Here is a 17327-nt window from a genome sequence, read left to right as displayed (position 1 = left end):
GGGTCTAGCCTTCCTTTTTCATAGCAAGAATCTTCTGAATTGCTGGTCACCCAAACCATCCTCTTTATAAGCTCTGCTTGAATTTACTAACTGTTTGGGTGTGTGGAAAAGTGCTCTAAATCTTTGAATACTAGCCAGCTGGATTATCTTTGTCAGGAATAAAAATACAGCTTAGGCTACTGGGCATTCAAACATTTAGTGTAAATACCTTACACAACTGTACTTTCTTTGGTGATAACACAGAAATTTAAGTCCTTGGGTATATGTGGGTTTGGTACAGGATGTCTCTGTGGTAACGTTAGCATGTAATTTGATAACTATACCACACGCCAACTTTACCAAAAAGCCAAAAACACACTAAAGTAATCCATTTGTAGTTAGACGGATAGCTAAATTGCCGAGACACGGAACCCACATGGTAAGGGCTGCAGGCACGGTCTCAGAGCATGAGGGTAACGAGAGAGTGACATTTCACAGGCTAGGACCTTTGCTATTCTACACACACTTCATGGAGCTCAATCAGAAATCAAGAACTCTGGTTAACCAACCTTGCCAATGACTACAAACTGGGAGTTGTACTTGAATCCCCCTCTTAATATGCAGAAGCTACAAAGTGAACTTACATATATTAGTAACTATTGTGCTGACAGTGAACTAAACAAGTGCTCAAAAATCCAGTAATGTTGCATTTGTCAAACAAAACTCCATCCACCTTATGAAACAGGAAACACGCCACTCCAAAAGGAAAATTTGTCGAGAGACCTTAGATCATGTGTAAGCAACTACCCTCTCCCACAAGAATCATGCTGCAACAGTCAGAAAATCTTACCTGGCACCACTAATTGCAAAAGGTGAATCACCTAGATCCCAAGACACCAGAGACATATATTCTGCACTGATAAGACCCATCATAGAATAAGATGTCACTTTTTGGTTATAAAACTCATTAAAACAGTGACTGCCTGTGTGGTACCACCCTGATTGATCTATTTGCTATTCAAGGCATCTACCACAATACTACTACAAGAAGCCTACAGACTGCCTGCATCATCTGGGACGAGACTGCTGATCACCAAACAGCCTGTGGCCTGCTTCTCATCTTATGACTGGTGCTACTGTTTTGCTACTGAGAGAAGAAGCAAAGAGATACTGAACTCCAGCAGTGTGAAACTGTGGTGAGACTAGCACTAGTAGCAGACAGGTGATAACCAATTACGTGAATCCCCACCATCATTCTTGAAGTTAATTCTTTCTTTTCAACAACTACTGCTCTACTAGCTACTAACCTAACTTCAGAGCATCTCCTTAACTACTTCATTCAGAAATTGCGTCAGGACATATTACAGTAGTTTCCCTCAAGCGTTTGGCAGTACCCTGTATAGACTCAGGCAACCCGAGTTGACATTTCCTGTAAAAAAACACCCTTGAAATTTCACCAATACCTAGTCACATGCACAAAGCAACTAATCTGCCAACTGACAAGTACTGCCACCAGAGTCAAAAATCAGACAATCCTGACTTTACTCTGTAGTCTCAAAGCAACAATTTTAACCTACAAAAAGGGCCCATTTCCATACATATGGAAATTTCCCCACAAACTTTGTCACCGGCTTGGTGGATATAGGCATCCTGAATAAAATGTTCACAGACAGCCAGCCAATTCCAAAAACAAAATGTATGTGAGAAGTACTTGCACAATGTCATGGGATAGTAAAGCACTCCTAATGGAAATCAGGTTGTCAGTAGTACCCACGCTGCACCCATCACACAGCATGAACCAAACACACGTATGCCAAGGCACTTAACATTTCTAAACACTAAAGACCACCTTGAGGAAGCAAGCACGTAAATGCCCTCAGCAACAGCAAATGCACTCTTTCAAAACACCCACAAACATATACAGCTACATTTCATGGAGCCTCTGTTTCTAAACCCAAAAGTCATGCAATCACATGAGCCAACATTCTGGTCATTGGAGACTCCACTGTGAGCACACTGTTGTCCCTACACCAGACTGAGTAAGGAGAAACTCACAGTCAGTTCTTTTCAGGGGCCAGGATCCAGCATATTACACACACAACAAATGAAAAAGGGACTATCTTGCATGTTAACCTTCACTGTATAACAAACAGCAATAATGTTCACAAAGAAACTGCAGTGAAGGAAACACTCTACCAACTCAGGAATACACCACCACAAAGTTTAACAACTCACAAAGCTTTTGGACTTCACCCTCAGTGTAGATCAAATACTTAAATTCACTACTCCATATATACATATTACAATTTAACTGGTATCACATGACAGGTTCAACGCAATTACCTAAAAGGCATATTTTAAAAGACACAGGTAACCCACAACATATTCAAAAAATAAACAAATAAAACTAGAGAGAATAGTAAGGATTTACATGCATTTATAAAAATATACACCCCCCCCCGCGCACACACCCATACATAATACATTTCCAATATTTGTCCTAAAACCATACATAATACATTTCCAAAATTTGTCCTAAAATCATTTCTTCAAAACCAGTTTCCTTTTAAGCACTGGTTCAAATGCAGTCATATTTAGTCCTGACTTAATCTCTGCCTGAAGCATCATTATCCACTCATATTCAAGTTGTTCACATCACCACCCCTTCTATTTGGATAAATAACTAAATTACATGGAACTTAAATGTGTGTTCCATACCTTCCTCTCTGGTGTGTTTTGCTACGGCACTAGTCTCTACATTCCTTCTGATGTCCGATTTGTGCTCTAGAATTCTAATCTTTAAGCTTGCAAGGCATCCTGAAGCAATGTTGAAAATTGCCTAATGTTCACCGACAATCAGCCAATTCTCACAAAAAAAAAAAAAAAAAAAGGCACACAATGTCATGGGATGTAAAGTTCTCACATAAAAGCATGTCTAATGTCAATTGGGTGATTAGTAGCACAAGCTACACCCATGACAGCATGAACCAGACAGACATGTATGCCAAGGAACTTAAATGTAACCTTCCCAAACACCACCTTGAGGGAGCATACAAAATGCCCTCAGCAACTCCAAATGCACACTTTCAAACCACAACCCACAAACACATGCAGCCACATTTCATGGAGCCTCTGTTTCTAAACCCATAAGGCATGGAAACACATGAGCCAACATTCTGGTCATTGGAGACTCCACTGTGAGCACACAGTTATCCCTACACCAGGCTGAGTAAGGAGAAACTCAGTCAATTCTTATTAGGGACCAGGATCCGGCATATTATACTCACACATGGGTTATTGGACCATAAGTACCACTATGACTATCAGACCATGTGGGTGTAAGTAATCCAAGACTACATGGAGAGGGACATCATGGAGCGTTCAGAATGCGTGTCTCAGGCTAGTACAAGCCTGGATGCCACAATATGAACAGATTACAACCAATAATTGGCTTGGTTTCTGGTGTCATTCTAAGGAGGTGCAAAATTTGTTAGAATGGAAGCAAGTCCAACCATGTTGCTTTGCCAGGGATGGTCTGCAACTCTCACCTTCAGGCCTTCGAATATCAACTAAAACATTGTTCTCCATAATGACTTTTTATGCAAGGAAAATCTGACAATGCTTCCAACATACCGGATAAAAACAAGAAAATCTAAAAAAGTACTACTGTGCAATGCTACAGGTCTAAATAAGAAACTCTACTCCCTACAAGTTCTCCTCACCTTGGAGGATGCTGACATCTGTGCAATCAATGACACATGGTTTAAAGCTGCAGATGGCCTTCCATACATTTTGACCAGCTACTACAGAGGCAAAGACTGAAGGTGGAAGTGTCTCAATTTACATAAAAAATTAATAACCTCAAGGTTGATCAAGCAGGACGATGTACTACAGCTCCTCCACTTTCAAATAGTCAGACAAAAATCCCTTAACACTTCCTTACAAGCTATAGGTGCCCCTTAATGACCCAGGAAACCCATAACATTTAGCCTTACTGGAGACCCTCACCATTCAAGCCAATACCACATTCAAGGATGACCTATTATCCCTCTATTAACTGGAAATTACATAAGACACCAAATGTGCAGGCAGAGAGATTTCAGGGTTTTTAAAGCACAAACTCCCTTGAACCAGATTATCAGCATGCTGAATGGGGGTGCAAACATACTTTATCTGGTCCTCACTAACTGGAAACAGCGCTGGACCCCCCCCCCCACACTAGTGTAATGTCCTCTCTGATAAGGTCAGATCACAAAATGGTTGAATTTAAAGTAAAAATAAAAACACAGAACCCAGCTAATCCTGGAGAATTCAGGCAAGGCTAGCCACCTACAATTAAGTGATAACCTGGCAAAATTTCAAGCACCCCACTAAACCATGAAAACAATGCCATCTATGCAGAATTGTTCAAAGAAACCCTACACAAGCATGCATGTTAACAGCTGCAGAGACCGTTGTACCCACCAGGAGTAAGTACAGAACTAACTCAAAAAAGAAGCCATCCTGGTGGAATTACAATAGGCTACATAACAGAAGGAAAAAAATCATGGCAAAAATTAGGAGATGCAGCACCCAGCAGGATAAAAGCACTCTCAAACTAAACAACTCAGAGGGCAAATAAAGTCTACCAAAGCATGATTTGAGGTAAATAGTCTCCCATGCCAAGAACAAGGCATTATTTAGCTATGTCTGCAAGTTCAAAAGGCAATACACAATTGTGTGCAGAGTTCATTATTAATGCAGCCACCTACACTGACCAAGAAAATACAGCAAACACACTGACAAATTAAGTTCTAACTTTATCCCTATCTTCTCCCTCCCAAGCCTACCTTTGAAAATATTAAATATAACTCTCCCAACTGTCACTAGGGAACAGGTCTTCAGTGCTCCCTCTAAGGGGGGCCCTGACAATATCAAAGGCTGCCTTCAGAAGACAACACAACCTACCAGGCTGTCTGAAATCATCACTTAACAGTAGACTCCAACAAACAATCTTCATGCCTCATATATAAAAAGAATGGCAAAAGTCATTCCTCTGCACAAATGCGGGCCACCTACAGACCAAGTCTCACTTACAAAGCCTTGGAAAGAAATTATAGAAATTAATGACATTGAAGAAACCCCTCAAAACACTGGACCCAACCCAGTTTGGTTTCATCAAGGGCAGGTCATGTCTACTCAACCTGGTGGACTTCTTTGAGAAGGTCACCAGAACAATGGACAACGGCAAAAGGGTTCACACTGCCTACTTTGACATAGCCAAGGCATCTGACAAAAACTCACTCTGGCACTGCTAACAAACTCAAAAGGTTAGGTATATATATTTAGCTCACAGACAGGATCCAAGAAGTCAGAATTGGGAGTCCACCTCTACAAAGAGGCCCGTCGCCAGTGGAGTCCCTCATGGATCAATCATGGGACTGCTCCTACTTGACACCTGCTTCTCTGAAATCAAGATTAAAGTCAAGTGCCTCTGGCTAACCAATGCTGCAGAGGATTGCAAATCAGGAGAAATCTTCAAAAATCCCACCGACATTGTTGTCTTGCTGTATTGAAGCCATGGACAAAAACTAAATGTAGAGAAATGCATAACAGTATCCTTTCTGGAAGTCAGCCACCACCGATTCCTACCATACTGACAACACATCCCTAAGGGCTAACCCAGTAGTCAAGGACTTGAAATACATAGGCAGTAATCTAGCCTTTGACCGTCACACGTCAGCAGTAGTGAGGAATTAATTCTACATTGTGCAACTTATAAACAAAGGTATGGCATCCAGGTCCAAGGACTTCATTGATGAATCCTGTGGAACACTCATCAGATCTATCATGGAATACAAAGCCCCATTTAAAATGTACCTAACCAGGCACATCCAACAACTGGAACGTCCACAGAGGTCCCTCACTAAAAAAGAATTCAGGGTGTAAAACGTGTCCAATGCAGACTGCCTCAAGCCCTTATACCAGTCTCCCATAGGCTTGTTGAGGGCAGATCAATGCCTTGCATTCATGCCATTGGCCGACCCCCATTCTGATGGACCTCCGGCATATCCACAAAACAAGCAGCACCACAGTTACCTGTTACAAAGTCTTAATCATTACCGTTATGTAAATCAGACCTGCGGGATAGGCAAGAGTGTATCCCACAGACTACCCCTTCTCTGGAACAAGCTCCCCATTCAAGTGGAACAGAGTTCCCCATAACCCAATTCAAGTGGAAAATGCACAACTGAATGAGGAACAGGAAATTCACCCCTGGCTTCAGGATTTGTGTTGATCCATCGAAGGAGGTCAACAAAAGCAAAAACTACTGTGCCAAAATCACCTTCAGGGAGCATTGAAACAATTTTTGCAGGGTTGCCCCCCCTGCACATCCCATGTGGGGGCTGGGAACACCCTTCCCCCCAAGAATTATATACACAAATTCAGAGGTCACACAACAGTGGAGGAAAAAAAAAAAAAACACATCTCCACTTTTGTCTACGGCGGTTTCAGCAAACTGGCTTTGGTTTTTTTGTTTCACTGAAAAATTGCCTTTGACAAATTGCTACTAAGAGAAGCCTTGTCCTTTTATTGTTTGTCCTACAAACTCCTTAGGGGTGATCTATCTGATGAGGAGGAGAGAAAGATTAGTCACACAATTTCTACCCCTTCTCTGGAAAAAACTTCCTCTCAAGATCAAGTAATATCACACTATTTTCCATTAAGAATGAACTGGATATTGGATTGGTATTTATACATTCACCCCAGGTATGACTGCCCTCTCTCTCCTTGAAAAAGGAGGAGTAAAGTCTAAGGGTGGGTACTGGCAAGGTGTAAATTGCTGTAGGACTTTGTTGCCTTGTACCCAATGATTCTATTCTATGATCTGGAAATAACTGCATGCCTGCTCCAACAATTGGGCAAAGAATACATGTGCTTACCTTACCAAGCTTATTTTAATTTAATTTTACTCAGGGAAAAGTAGCTTGCATTTATAGCGAAGAATATAAAGAAAATGAAAATTAGAAACCCAAACATTGAAAACATTTACAAATAATGTAGGGTTACAGGACGTTTAATTTAAAGTGACTTGAAACCCACTCAAAATAAAGTCAAGACACCATTCACAAGAAAATGGGCAAGAAATAAGAGAACTCATTTGCTCTGTAATTAACCCAACACAAAGAAAACCTAAGGATTCTAGTCAGTAATGCCAGTTTATTATTGAACATGAAGAACTGAAACCACACAGTGCAATAAGAACCACATACAAAAAATGCATTACAACAGCGAAAATGTTAGCAACTCAAGAGGGTACCCAGTTGAGGTAAATCACACTTACAAGCTTGCTTTAAGTAAACCCATCACACTGATGCCAAAAGGTATACATAGTCTGCTAAAAGAAATATGCACAATAAAAATGAATTTCACCTGCAAACAGCAAAGGCAATTCAAATGAGTGCACAACACTGAAAAGAATGGTGAGATTTACAGCACTCTTATTCCTTCAAATGAGTGCACGGCACTGAAAAGAATGGTGAGATTTACAGCACTCTTATTCCTGTTTGGCAGGCTGCATAAATGTATGCTAAACAAACGCACAACACAATACGAGAAAAAAATGGATCAATTTGCCACTTATGTACTAAAGACCTCTGTTTGGTTTCTAAACTTATGCTAAAAAGAGAAAAAGTATCCGATTATCTGAAAGAAAAGGAATCTGTGGGAAAACCATTAAATGTGTAACATATGGGGCATAGAACCTCAGGTTCCTGAACTGCAACACTGAAGAGAAAACACACGGCATCTGAGAGGGAAGGGAATTGAAAGTCAATGCTACATAACAAATATTCCGTTTCCAAACCTGTTAATCAGCAAACAGAAGTGCAACATTCATAAAACTGCTATAAGATGAAAGGGCTGTTAATCCAAAAGAACCCCTTTTCTTAAACTGCTTTCAAAAGACAAGACAACCTTCACGTTCAAAACTTTCTCCAAGAATAAAGGAATGAATAACTTTCATTATGTTTTTGAGTAGCAAAACATCTCTAAAACCTCTGAACTGATGGAGCTGTAGCTTTGTAGCTCCAGTCAAAGACAATGAAATGTACCATTCATTACTGGTACTCCTCCAGTACAAGCATTATCTCCACTAAAATGAATGAAAATAAATGCCTGCGATGTCAATATTGAGTGAATGCTGTTATATAGCCCTTGCTCAGTGAATTCAAATGAGCTGCTTAAAATAATTCAAAATTGGTATTGCCCTGTACGAGGGAGAATACTGTAAAATAGACCTTCCACCTCATTTAGGTAAAAGTCAGGGTGACACCTCAATATGTGGTCCTTATCGGAACATATTTCGTCTTGCAGTTTTTGAATGAGCCTTTTTTTTTTACCTGCTACACTGCTTTTTAATATCTGATGTGACTGCTCCCCTTTTAATAATATAGTGAGCTGTTCACCGTACATAAAAGCAATTTTTACATCAGCAGTGATAGCTTTATCCAAGACACAAACAGTACCTCTGAGATGTACTGTAGCAGAAGGAACAATTAAATGTCAAAAAAATACCTATATTACAACTAAAAAAGGTTTGTAGGGAAAAAACACAAACTGATTCAAGCTCCTTAAATACATGCATCCTAACAGCAGCTGAAGCAGTAATTCCAGCACCTTGACTCGAGCATGGTTATGGATGATAGTAATGTATGCACAATTAACCAAAAACATTTCCTGGGCAAAATGTCAAGGAGGGCATTTTTGAGGCTACACAGCTTAAAAGTGTTCACTGCAACAATACCGGCTAGCTGTACTGCAGACTACAAATAAGGAGCTTGAGACATACACTACAAAATCTTCTTACTCAAATCTTCCACTTTAATTGCATCTGGAGCATTTCTCCACGGGCCTCCGCTGAAAACAGGCTCTGTGGAACCTAGGTCGGGCATTCCCGGTCAACAAATGTTAAATAAATAAATTGCAGAGTTCGACCGCTAAGAGAAAATAATTACTGCAGGACAGAAAAATTCATTTGAGCATGTATCTGTTAAGAAACTATAAGGTCCAGGAACAGAGGAAAACCACTGGCATCAAATCCATTTTTAGATGAAAAGTTAAGACAAGAAGCCCAAGCAATATATATATATATATATATATATATATATATATATATATATATATAAAAAAGAAGTGTTCCTGACTTGACAGAGTCACTGATAAGTAAAACTTCACAACGGGAAAATGACACATTAAGTGCAGTCAATAACGACAGTCAGAGTAGAAGACACAGATGAGCAGGACGGCCCTATACCATACTTATTTTTAAAGCACAAGTGAGAAAAAAGTACTTCACAAACTGTGTTGTTCAAAACCTGGGGACGAGACGTGTAGAAACTGGCAGTCAACATTTTTTGGAAGCCACTGAAGGATGGCAATACTAAAGCTAAAATCTTAGTAAGGTTGTATTAGCCTGAACTGAAAGACTGAATTTCTGTGTAAGATACCGAGAATGTCAAAAGACTGCAACATAACCAAGGGTCAAAACTCCACTGACCCGTATCCCTATTATTGAGGTCTCATGACATGTATCCCTAATTATTGAGGTCTCATTCAGGCAGATAGCCATGGATTTGTAGGTCAATTAGTAATGTCGAGTAATGGCTACCAACACATTTTAGTTATTACAGATTACACTGTGGAGGTTCCTGAAGCGGTACCACTGGGAAAAGCCCATGCTTCTTTCAGCTTTTCCCTGTTAGGGGGTCACCACAGCAGATCATCTGTCCACTCATGATAGGCAGTGGAGTTTTACAGTGTCGAGTTGCCAGCCCAGCGTCCAACTTTCCACAGAAGGCACACACACACACACACACACACACACACACACACACACACACACACACACACACACACACACACACACACACACCTAGGGCCAATTTAGAATGTCCAATCCACCTACTGCATTGTCTCTGGGATGCGAGAGGAAACCGGAGCACCAGGAGGAAACCCACGCGACCACAGGGAGGACATGCAGACTCCACACAGAAGGCACCCCAGCCAAGAATCGAACCGGAGAACCTCTTGCTGTGAGGTGGCAATGCTAACCAACCACAGCACCACCGCGGCTGCCCACCCAAAGCACTAACTCCACACAGAAGGCACCCCCAGCCAAGAATCGAACCGGAGAACCTCTTGCTGTGAGGTGGCAATGCTAACCAACCACAGCACCACCACGGCTGCCCACCCAAAGCACTAACTCCACACAAAAGGCACCCCAGCCAAGAATCGAACCGGAGAACCTCTTGCTGTGAGGTGGCAATGCTAACCACAGCACCACCGCGGCTGTCCACCCAAAGCACTAACATTCATTTTCTCAAAGTTAGAGATACCCGAAGAAATACTCAGGGGATTTCCATGTATATGCAGAGCAATGCAATAGCTTTGCCAAGCATTTTAAGTAAAACAGTCAAGAACTTCAGTGCATCACCCACAGACTGATGGTTAAGCGAAGTCCAGAGTCTATGCTAAAAGCCACAGAGCAAGATGGCAAGAACTGGGATTGGTTACTTTCCTGTTTGCTATGAGAAGTATCCCAAGGCTTGCGGGACATAACTGAGAAAGCTTGGGAGAAACAGAAATCAATTTAAAAATGTAATAACCTATTACACAAATTTGCAAAACAGACAACTCTTAGGCCAGTGATCAACATATGCAACCAAGAATGCCAGAAACAGGGTTTTTAAATGAAGGTTAAAAAAAAAATAAAAAAAAAATTTTTTTGTTAGCCCTCTTTACTGAAAGCAAACTCTTAAGATGACAAAAATCCTTTGAAGTGGTACAGAAAAATGAACAAACAACTACAACACAAGGCAAACTAGAAACAGAAGCTCACAGCAGATAACATGTCAAAATGTGAATCTCTGGAGGGAAGCTAAAGATTCTATACACAATCTGACAGCCAGGATACCAACAGTATGGGGACTATTCCAGATACAAAATGTTGTCTAAAGTCCAGGAACAAGATATGAAAGAATTCTGAGAAATAGACATTTTTTTCAAAACTACAATGCAGAATAAGCTTAATTCAGCACTGTATCCAAACTGTGCTGGGGAGAAGGTAAACCTAAAACCTTCAGCCCAAAGAAAGGCAATAAGAAAGACACTCTGATTTGAAACTGAGGAGTCCCAAAGTGAAACAGTCCACCTCCCTTGGGTCATAAACTGGATATTAGTGCCTTCTGAAAAAATTAACATAAAAGTGTCCAGTTTTGAAGTATGTCCAGTGACTAGTGCTGACAAGTCAAGCAAGGCAAGTTTTTGAGCAACCAATGTGTAACCAAGAGAATGGACTGGAGGTTGTACCGGATTGAGCTGGGGGTGGTCGCTGCAATATAGAGGATGTTAATATATTGTTTGCTTGCAAGAGAGTGTATGGCTTTTGGTGTAAACAGACTTTTTTATGTTGTGCATCAATGAACAGGGGTTCATATTTCAAGAAATTTGACTTACAACATATGAGAACTTTTGCAATGGGATTTATATACTACACCTAATGGCAGAACAAAACGATACAACAGAACTAAGTACAGACTCCTGTTGTGATGAAAAGGCTCTAGCCCTAGCAGATACAAATGACTGCCTCTCATAGCACAGAGGGAACATTACCCGGAGTAAAGACTCTTGGCAATTGCCAACTGCTAGACTTACTTTTTCTTGTTCAGAAAAAGACAAGTTAAAGAAAATTGAGTTTACAGAGAACTGTATAAAAGTTTTGCTCTAGGTGAAAACCTGAACTGTAAGAATTCACGTTTCACTTCTATACATTGATGTTTTTGGTTTCATTTACTTGATTAGTGTAATTACACTGCAATGGACTTGTGAAGTCTGCCTCCATTCTTAGTTCACTACATGGGACAGACCCCCTGCTCTACTTTACTAATACATGCTAACTCTAACCCTGCCCCTAACCCCAACCCTATACATTACCTCAGGAAAAGCCCTTCCCCCAGCACCACCACTATACAGACAAATGTCTAAAGTTAGTGGCAAGTTTAATGGCTCAAGAGAAAAAAAAAAAAAGTGTTGCTTTTTCCACCTGAACTTCAATTTTGTAGCTTTTTTAGTGTTTTGATTATTCTATGTGCTGGGATGGATAATTTGTGATTCAGTCTTTCAACATTTTGCTCAAACATAGAACCATACATGTACGTATATATTTTATATGCAATGATTTCAAATAAACATGCATATATGTTCCTATCGAAATCAGGACTCCAGACAACAAAAACATTGAAAATGCATGCATGCACCTTAACGTGCTTAGGAATGTGGTTCAATGCACTCCCTCACTTTTCATACCCACCAAGAATACACTAAAAATAAAGTAAAAAGTAGAAGTGTGTGCACTTTCTGGGCAGGACAAATCTGACACTTTCTATCTTATGCAGCCAGCTCTATTGCTGGGAAAGGCATGCATCTTTACACAATTTCTTCAGTCTAAAAAAAAAAAAAAAAAAAAAAAAAAAAGAAGTGAAAAACTATTCAGTCTCAAACCGATAAAATATTTAGATGCGTTACTTATTCCACAAGATTGCCTTCGTTGAAGGTTGTTCATCAGAGCTGGTAACCCGGTACGTAAAAATCCACTACCAATCATTAGCAGACCAGAGTTCTGCTGTGGCAACCCCTAACCGGGAAAAGACGAAAGACACAAACAAACAAACTTGTTCCACAAGATGAGAGCACCAATGTTCCACAACAGCTGAAGCCAAATGGCTTCTACTGGAACATAAGGCAGATCTCTTACTGGCCTCAAACACCTACACTCAAGATTCCTTTATTCCCTTAGCTGCTGAACTGCCCCCTGAAACACCCTCAAATTCTCAGAAATCAAGATCACAATGGCCACTACACGAAACCCAAGCTTTCAAATTTCAATGCACCAAGCACTGCTACTGCATACCAGGCCCCAATCTCCGGGAATTCCTTCCACTTCATCTCAAAGAAAATACCTCAACCAAATTTCCAGTGTCAGTGAAATCCAACTTTTAACAGGCATGCATGTGCTTTCAGCCTGAGCACAACACATCCTCCTCCTCCTTCAAGGATACCTTTGTGTACAATTACCAGCAAAAACTTGCTATAATTCAACCAAATTCTCTAACATACCCCCCCCCAAAAAAAACCCTCTTTCCCCCTTCAATTTTTTTTATTTAATACCATACATATGTAAATAAGAACTTGATCTGTACTCCTAGCACTATGCATAGTATTTATAATAAAAATATGAACTGGAGTGTAACTTTTTATCATATTGCCTGTTAATCTACTTCTTATTTTCAGTTTGCTAACAAACTATGAATCTACAGTACAGAGTAAATTATCCGAAAGTCGATTATCCAAAATGTCAATTACCCAAAAGCAAACTTCCAAAGTTTTTGGGTAGGAAAAAAAAATTCTGAATATGTAAAACAATACACGTATTCGCGTCTGTGTATTTGAGCTTGCAGCATGAAAAATTCTTCATTTCCACTGGAATCTCTGAATGTTTGAAAAAAGTGTATTCCTGGCAAGCAGAAAGAAAAAAAAAAAAAAAGATTTTTTTTTTTATCTGAACTACCCTAGGTCCCAATTAGTTTGGATAATAGACTCTACTGTACCTATATTAGTACATTATTTTTAATACAATGTCCTGCATTTTCTTCTTTCTGTATACATCCAGGTAGACACTGAAATTTATCTTTTGTGATCAAATCTCTACCCTGATCACTCGCGGATAAAAATAACTGATACACAACACATGCACATTATCTATGTCTGTATACATATGTACATATTCATCTGAGTACACACACATATACCTATATTTGTGTATGTATACACATATATCGCACACACAGCATGTACATCTGTATATTTTATACAAACCTCACACATTAATATATATATATATATATATATATATATATATATATATATATATATATATATATATATACACACATACATACATATATATATATATATATATATACACACACACACACACACACACATATATATACGACACAGTATTTTATACATGTCACTGCAATATAGTTATGCTACAGCCCTAACACCATCAAGTGAGGGGAGATATTCTAGAACATTACTTGCAACAACATGTACCGCTTATCCTGGTAAATTTGTTGCTGTACTCCTACTATGAGGGGGTACATAACTGTTTGCTCCTTAAGACACATTTCTACTATTATGCGTTACATGTTCACACAATATTTAGACTGCAAAGATGTAGTCTTAAATGCAGCACAATTAGTCATGTTGTACAACGTTGCTAATAACACTATTGGGAGGCACTGTATTTGACAGTGCTGCACTTACATCCTTGCACTGTATTCTTTTGGCTAATTGATCAGACGATTCTGCATTAACCTTTTTCGCCCATGGCTTTGACCACAACAACAAAGACAAATGAAACAGATACACATAATTCAGCTTAAAGATGGGGGGAAATCAGCAAATGCATTGTTACATTGCTTTCTGAACTAAGCAACACAATACTGTAGTGATGCAGAGATACAAAGCTAGATGTTACACAGCGAATCTCTTTTCAGAAAAATACCTTTTTTATTTTCAAAAATAAAACCTGAACTGGATAAACAACTCTGGACTGATATTTCAAGACTGCACTATACATGCAATACAATTAATAATTAAAGAAAAAAAAACATTGAAGGAGGGCACAGTTTCACGCAAGTTTTTTTAAGCTCCAAATAGAGAATGGACGATTAAAGAAACACCTACTCACCACTCCAGCATACCCATACTATTTCTTACACCCTGCACAGCACCACATCCCACAAGTGTTCCCTAAAATTCCCAGTAACATACCAGCATACTAGTGTTATGGTACAATGACCCTCACCTCTGGCCAGGTTTTCTAAATCCAGAAAGATAGCATCAGATGTTTATGTCACTGTGATAGAAGTACAGAATGATTTGCAAGACTACCGTTAAACAGTGTATGATGGACAGGACATGCCGGTGTAGTCAAGTGGTGCAGTTCTAAACATCCAATCTCTACTTTCAACTATTCAAGATTTTTTGTAGGAAAAAAAACGCATGTGGCGTAAGAACACTACAAACAGATATGTAGAAACGTATACAACAAAAGATTTGTTCATTCGCACATTCTGTTCTACAAGTACACAAACATGCAAAGAGCATATGTAACCACAAAAGACTACAAAGCCAGCTCATTCTGTCTTTACAATTTTGTCGTATACAATTAGAGGCCAGTCTGTTTTACCTCTGGGATTCAGGAACGTCTAACATTGAGTCCTCACGAGAAGACAAGTCACTCATCTCAGCACTGCTGCCTTCGAACAAGCATCCTGTATTGAATATGTCCGAGCTGTCACCGTCATGTAAAAGGCTGTTTAAACCCGTACTTTCATCAAAGTCTTGCAAAGTCATACTTGCAGCCATTATTTCCTGCCTTTTCAAACTCGCTGAAAAACAAAAAGAAACCAATAACATATCCAGAAACAGCATTTTTTAGTTAAAGTGACTCAAGTACGGAACACTTTTCTAATAGCACTCACACGCTATAAAAGCCAAATAAATTTAAATTTCTCCAGAAAATAGCTATAGTACTAGTTTTTCTACCTTTTGATATAAACACAGTTGAACCCCCTTTCCCACCTGTTTTCCAGCAAACGCCTAGACCACATTCCTCATGCTTCTACATACTATACTACCATTAATTTAAAGAGCTCCAGTTCTGTACACAACTCTTAAAATAAAACAAAGCCAAAGAGACAGTCTTTAACTTGATATACTCTATATAACCTCCGAGCAGAAAGAGCTATATATTCTGTTCGCGAAATAAAAAATGGATATAGTGTGTTTTCTGTACATTCCAAAATGGCAACTACTTAACTCACGGCCACTCGGTGCTTTACAGTACTTCGTCCAGCCCATTTTGCACTGGAAAGCCTCCAGTACATAAGAACAATCACTGTCTATTGTAAACAGACAAACAGTACTCCAGACATACACCACTAACACCATTCTAGACTTTAACACCGCTCATTAATTGATAAAGACTCGTTGGATTACTTTGTAAAATGTTTATGTAAGAACTAATGAGGGAGCAACAAAGGCCTCAAATCAAGAACACGTTTAAAATATAGTTCTTTTAAACTTAAAACGTTGGCTAAATAGCGTGTTTGCATGAGGATACATTTTCTAAAACACATGCAATGTAAAACTCACACGTCTGCGATTACTTACTGACGCCAAATCCTCAATAACTTGTCAGAAAAACAATTTTTTTGAGAAATAGACCAGAAATATGAGGCAAAAATCTGGACAACTGGGAAATGCAGTTAATGGATAACAATCGAGTAAAACATCCACTCATCATTACACTGATACTAGCTAATACAATACTGGTATTGGTCAAACTCGGCATCTCCTGTCATACTGCGTTCACTTAGTGAAACACAACATCGTCTTTCCTAACTCCTCAATTAAAAATGTTTTATTATACAGAACTTCACTGATCATGGACTTATTTGCAATTAGAGAAAAAAAACTAAAGTACAACAAAAAGCACATATCTTTAAAATATTTAAAAAATAACTTACATATAATAAAAAATTATCCCATCGGTAGTACTATTACACTTGAATATCAAAAAAAGAACGGAAACAGCTTACAAACTGGGGATTCGCTGTACTCCAAATTCGTCACTTCCGTTTTCTTCCAATTGGTTATTATAGATTGAACCGTCGTTTTGTGTGCGACAGTTTTTTTCTCCATAGTTTGAAATTTAAGTAGAGTGCGTTGGTCGTACTAGGGTAGGTACTAAGCTATTGGCCATCGGGCTTATACAAGCACAGCCAAAAAGGCACCATGGCTTTTGCCACCCAAGAAAAATATTTTCCTGTGCCACTGTCGAACAGAGCCACAGAGGTGATCCTCGGGGTGAATTTCCTATTTTACATCCAATCATCAAGATTTTTCTTGAAGAGTGCTAATGAGGAGCTTTGTTTGATATAGATAGGTAGTTTATTCCAGAGTATGGAAAGTCTCTGGGGCAGGAATCTATCCCTCTGGCATGTTCTGTTTATTGTGGTGACAAGGTTTAGGTCCCTAGAGCATGTAGTTCGGAGGGATTTCTTTAAGTGGAGTATGTCCAACAGCTCAGGGGTTTGACATAGCTTTGTATGTTAGGCAGAGATCACCTCTGAGTAGGCGATATGCGATGGAGTAAAGCAGTAAAGAAGGTCTGCATAGGGCATCTGTTTGAGGCTGGTGAGGTATCTCTGTGGCCTTTCCAGTTGTAGATGTCTTGT

General features: G+C 39.4%; 1 protein-coding gene across 4 annotated transcripts in view; it reads right to left on the bottom strand.

Annotated features, from left to right (window-relative positions):
• LOC122815299 overlaps nucleotides 1–16723 on the bottom strand; it is a 623971-nt gene extending 607248 nt beyond the window's left edge. For 2 of the 4 annotated variants that reach the window (XM_044087665.1, XM_044087666.1), the window contains exons 1-2: nucleotides 15912–15963; nucleotides 15275–15476 (exon numbers count right to left, since the gene is read on the bottom strand). In XM_044087665.1, the coding sequence (XP_043943600.1) occupies nucleotides 15275–15476; nucleotides 15912–15948 (239 nt within the window). In that variant the 5' untranslated portion in view covers nucleotides 15949–15963. Of the gene's footprint in view, nucleotides 1–15274; nucleotides 15477–15911; nucleotides 15964–16260; nucleotides 16533–16616 lie in introns of those variants that run through there. The other 2 variants (XM_044087667.1, XM_044087668.1) reach the window with 2 other exon arrangements.
• Between the last annotated feature and the right edge of the window lie 604 nt (nucleotides 16724–17327).

This window comes from Protopterus annectens, chromosome 11.part0 (assembly GCF_019279795.1).
Source record: "Protopterus annectens isolate FY-2018-M chromosome 11.part0, PAN1.0, whole genome shotgun sequence".
NCBI classification, from domain to species: Eukaryota; Metazoa; Chordata; order Ceratodontiformes; family Protopteridae; genus Protopterus; species Protopterus annectens.
Note: the sequence above shows the minus strand (reverse complement) of the source record. Positions and strands in the feature narration are given on the sequence as shown.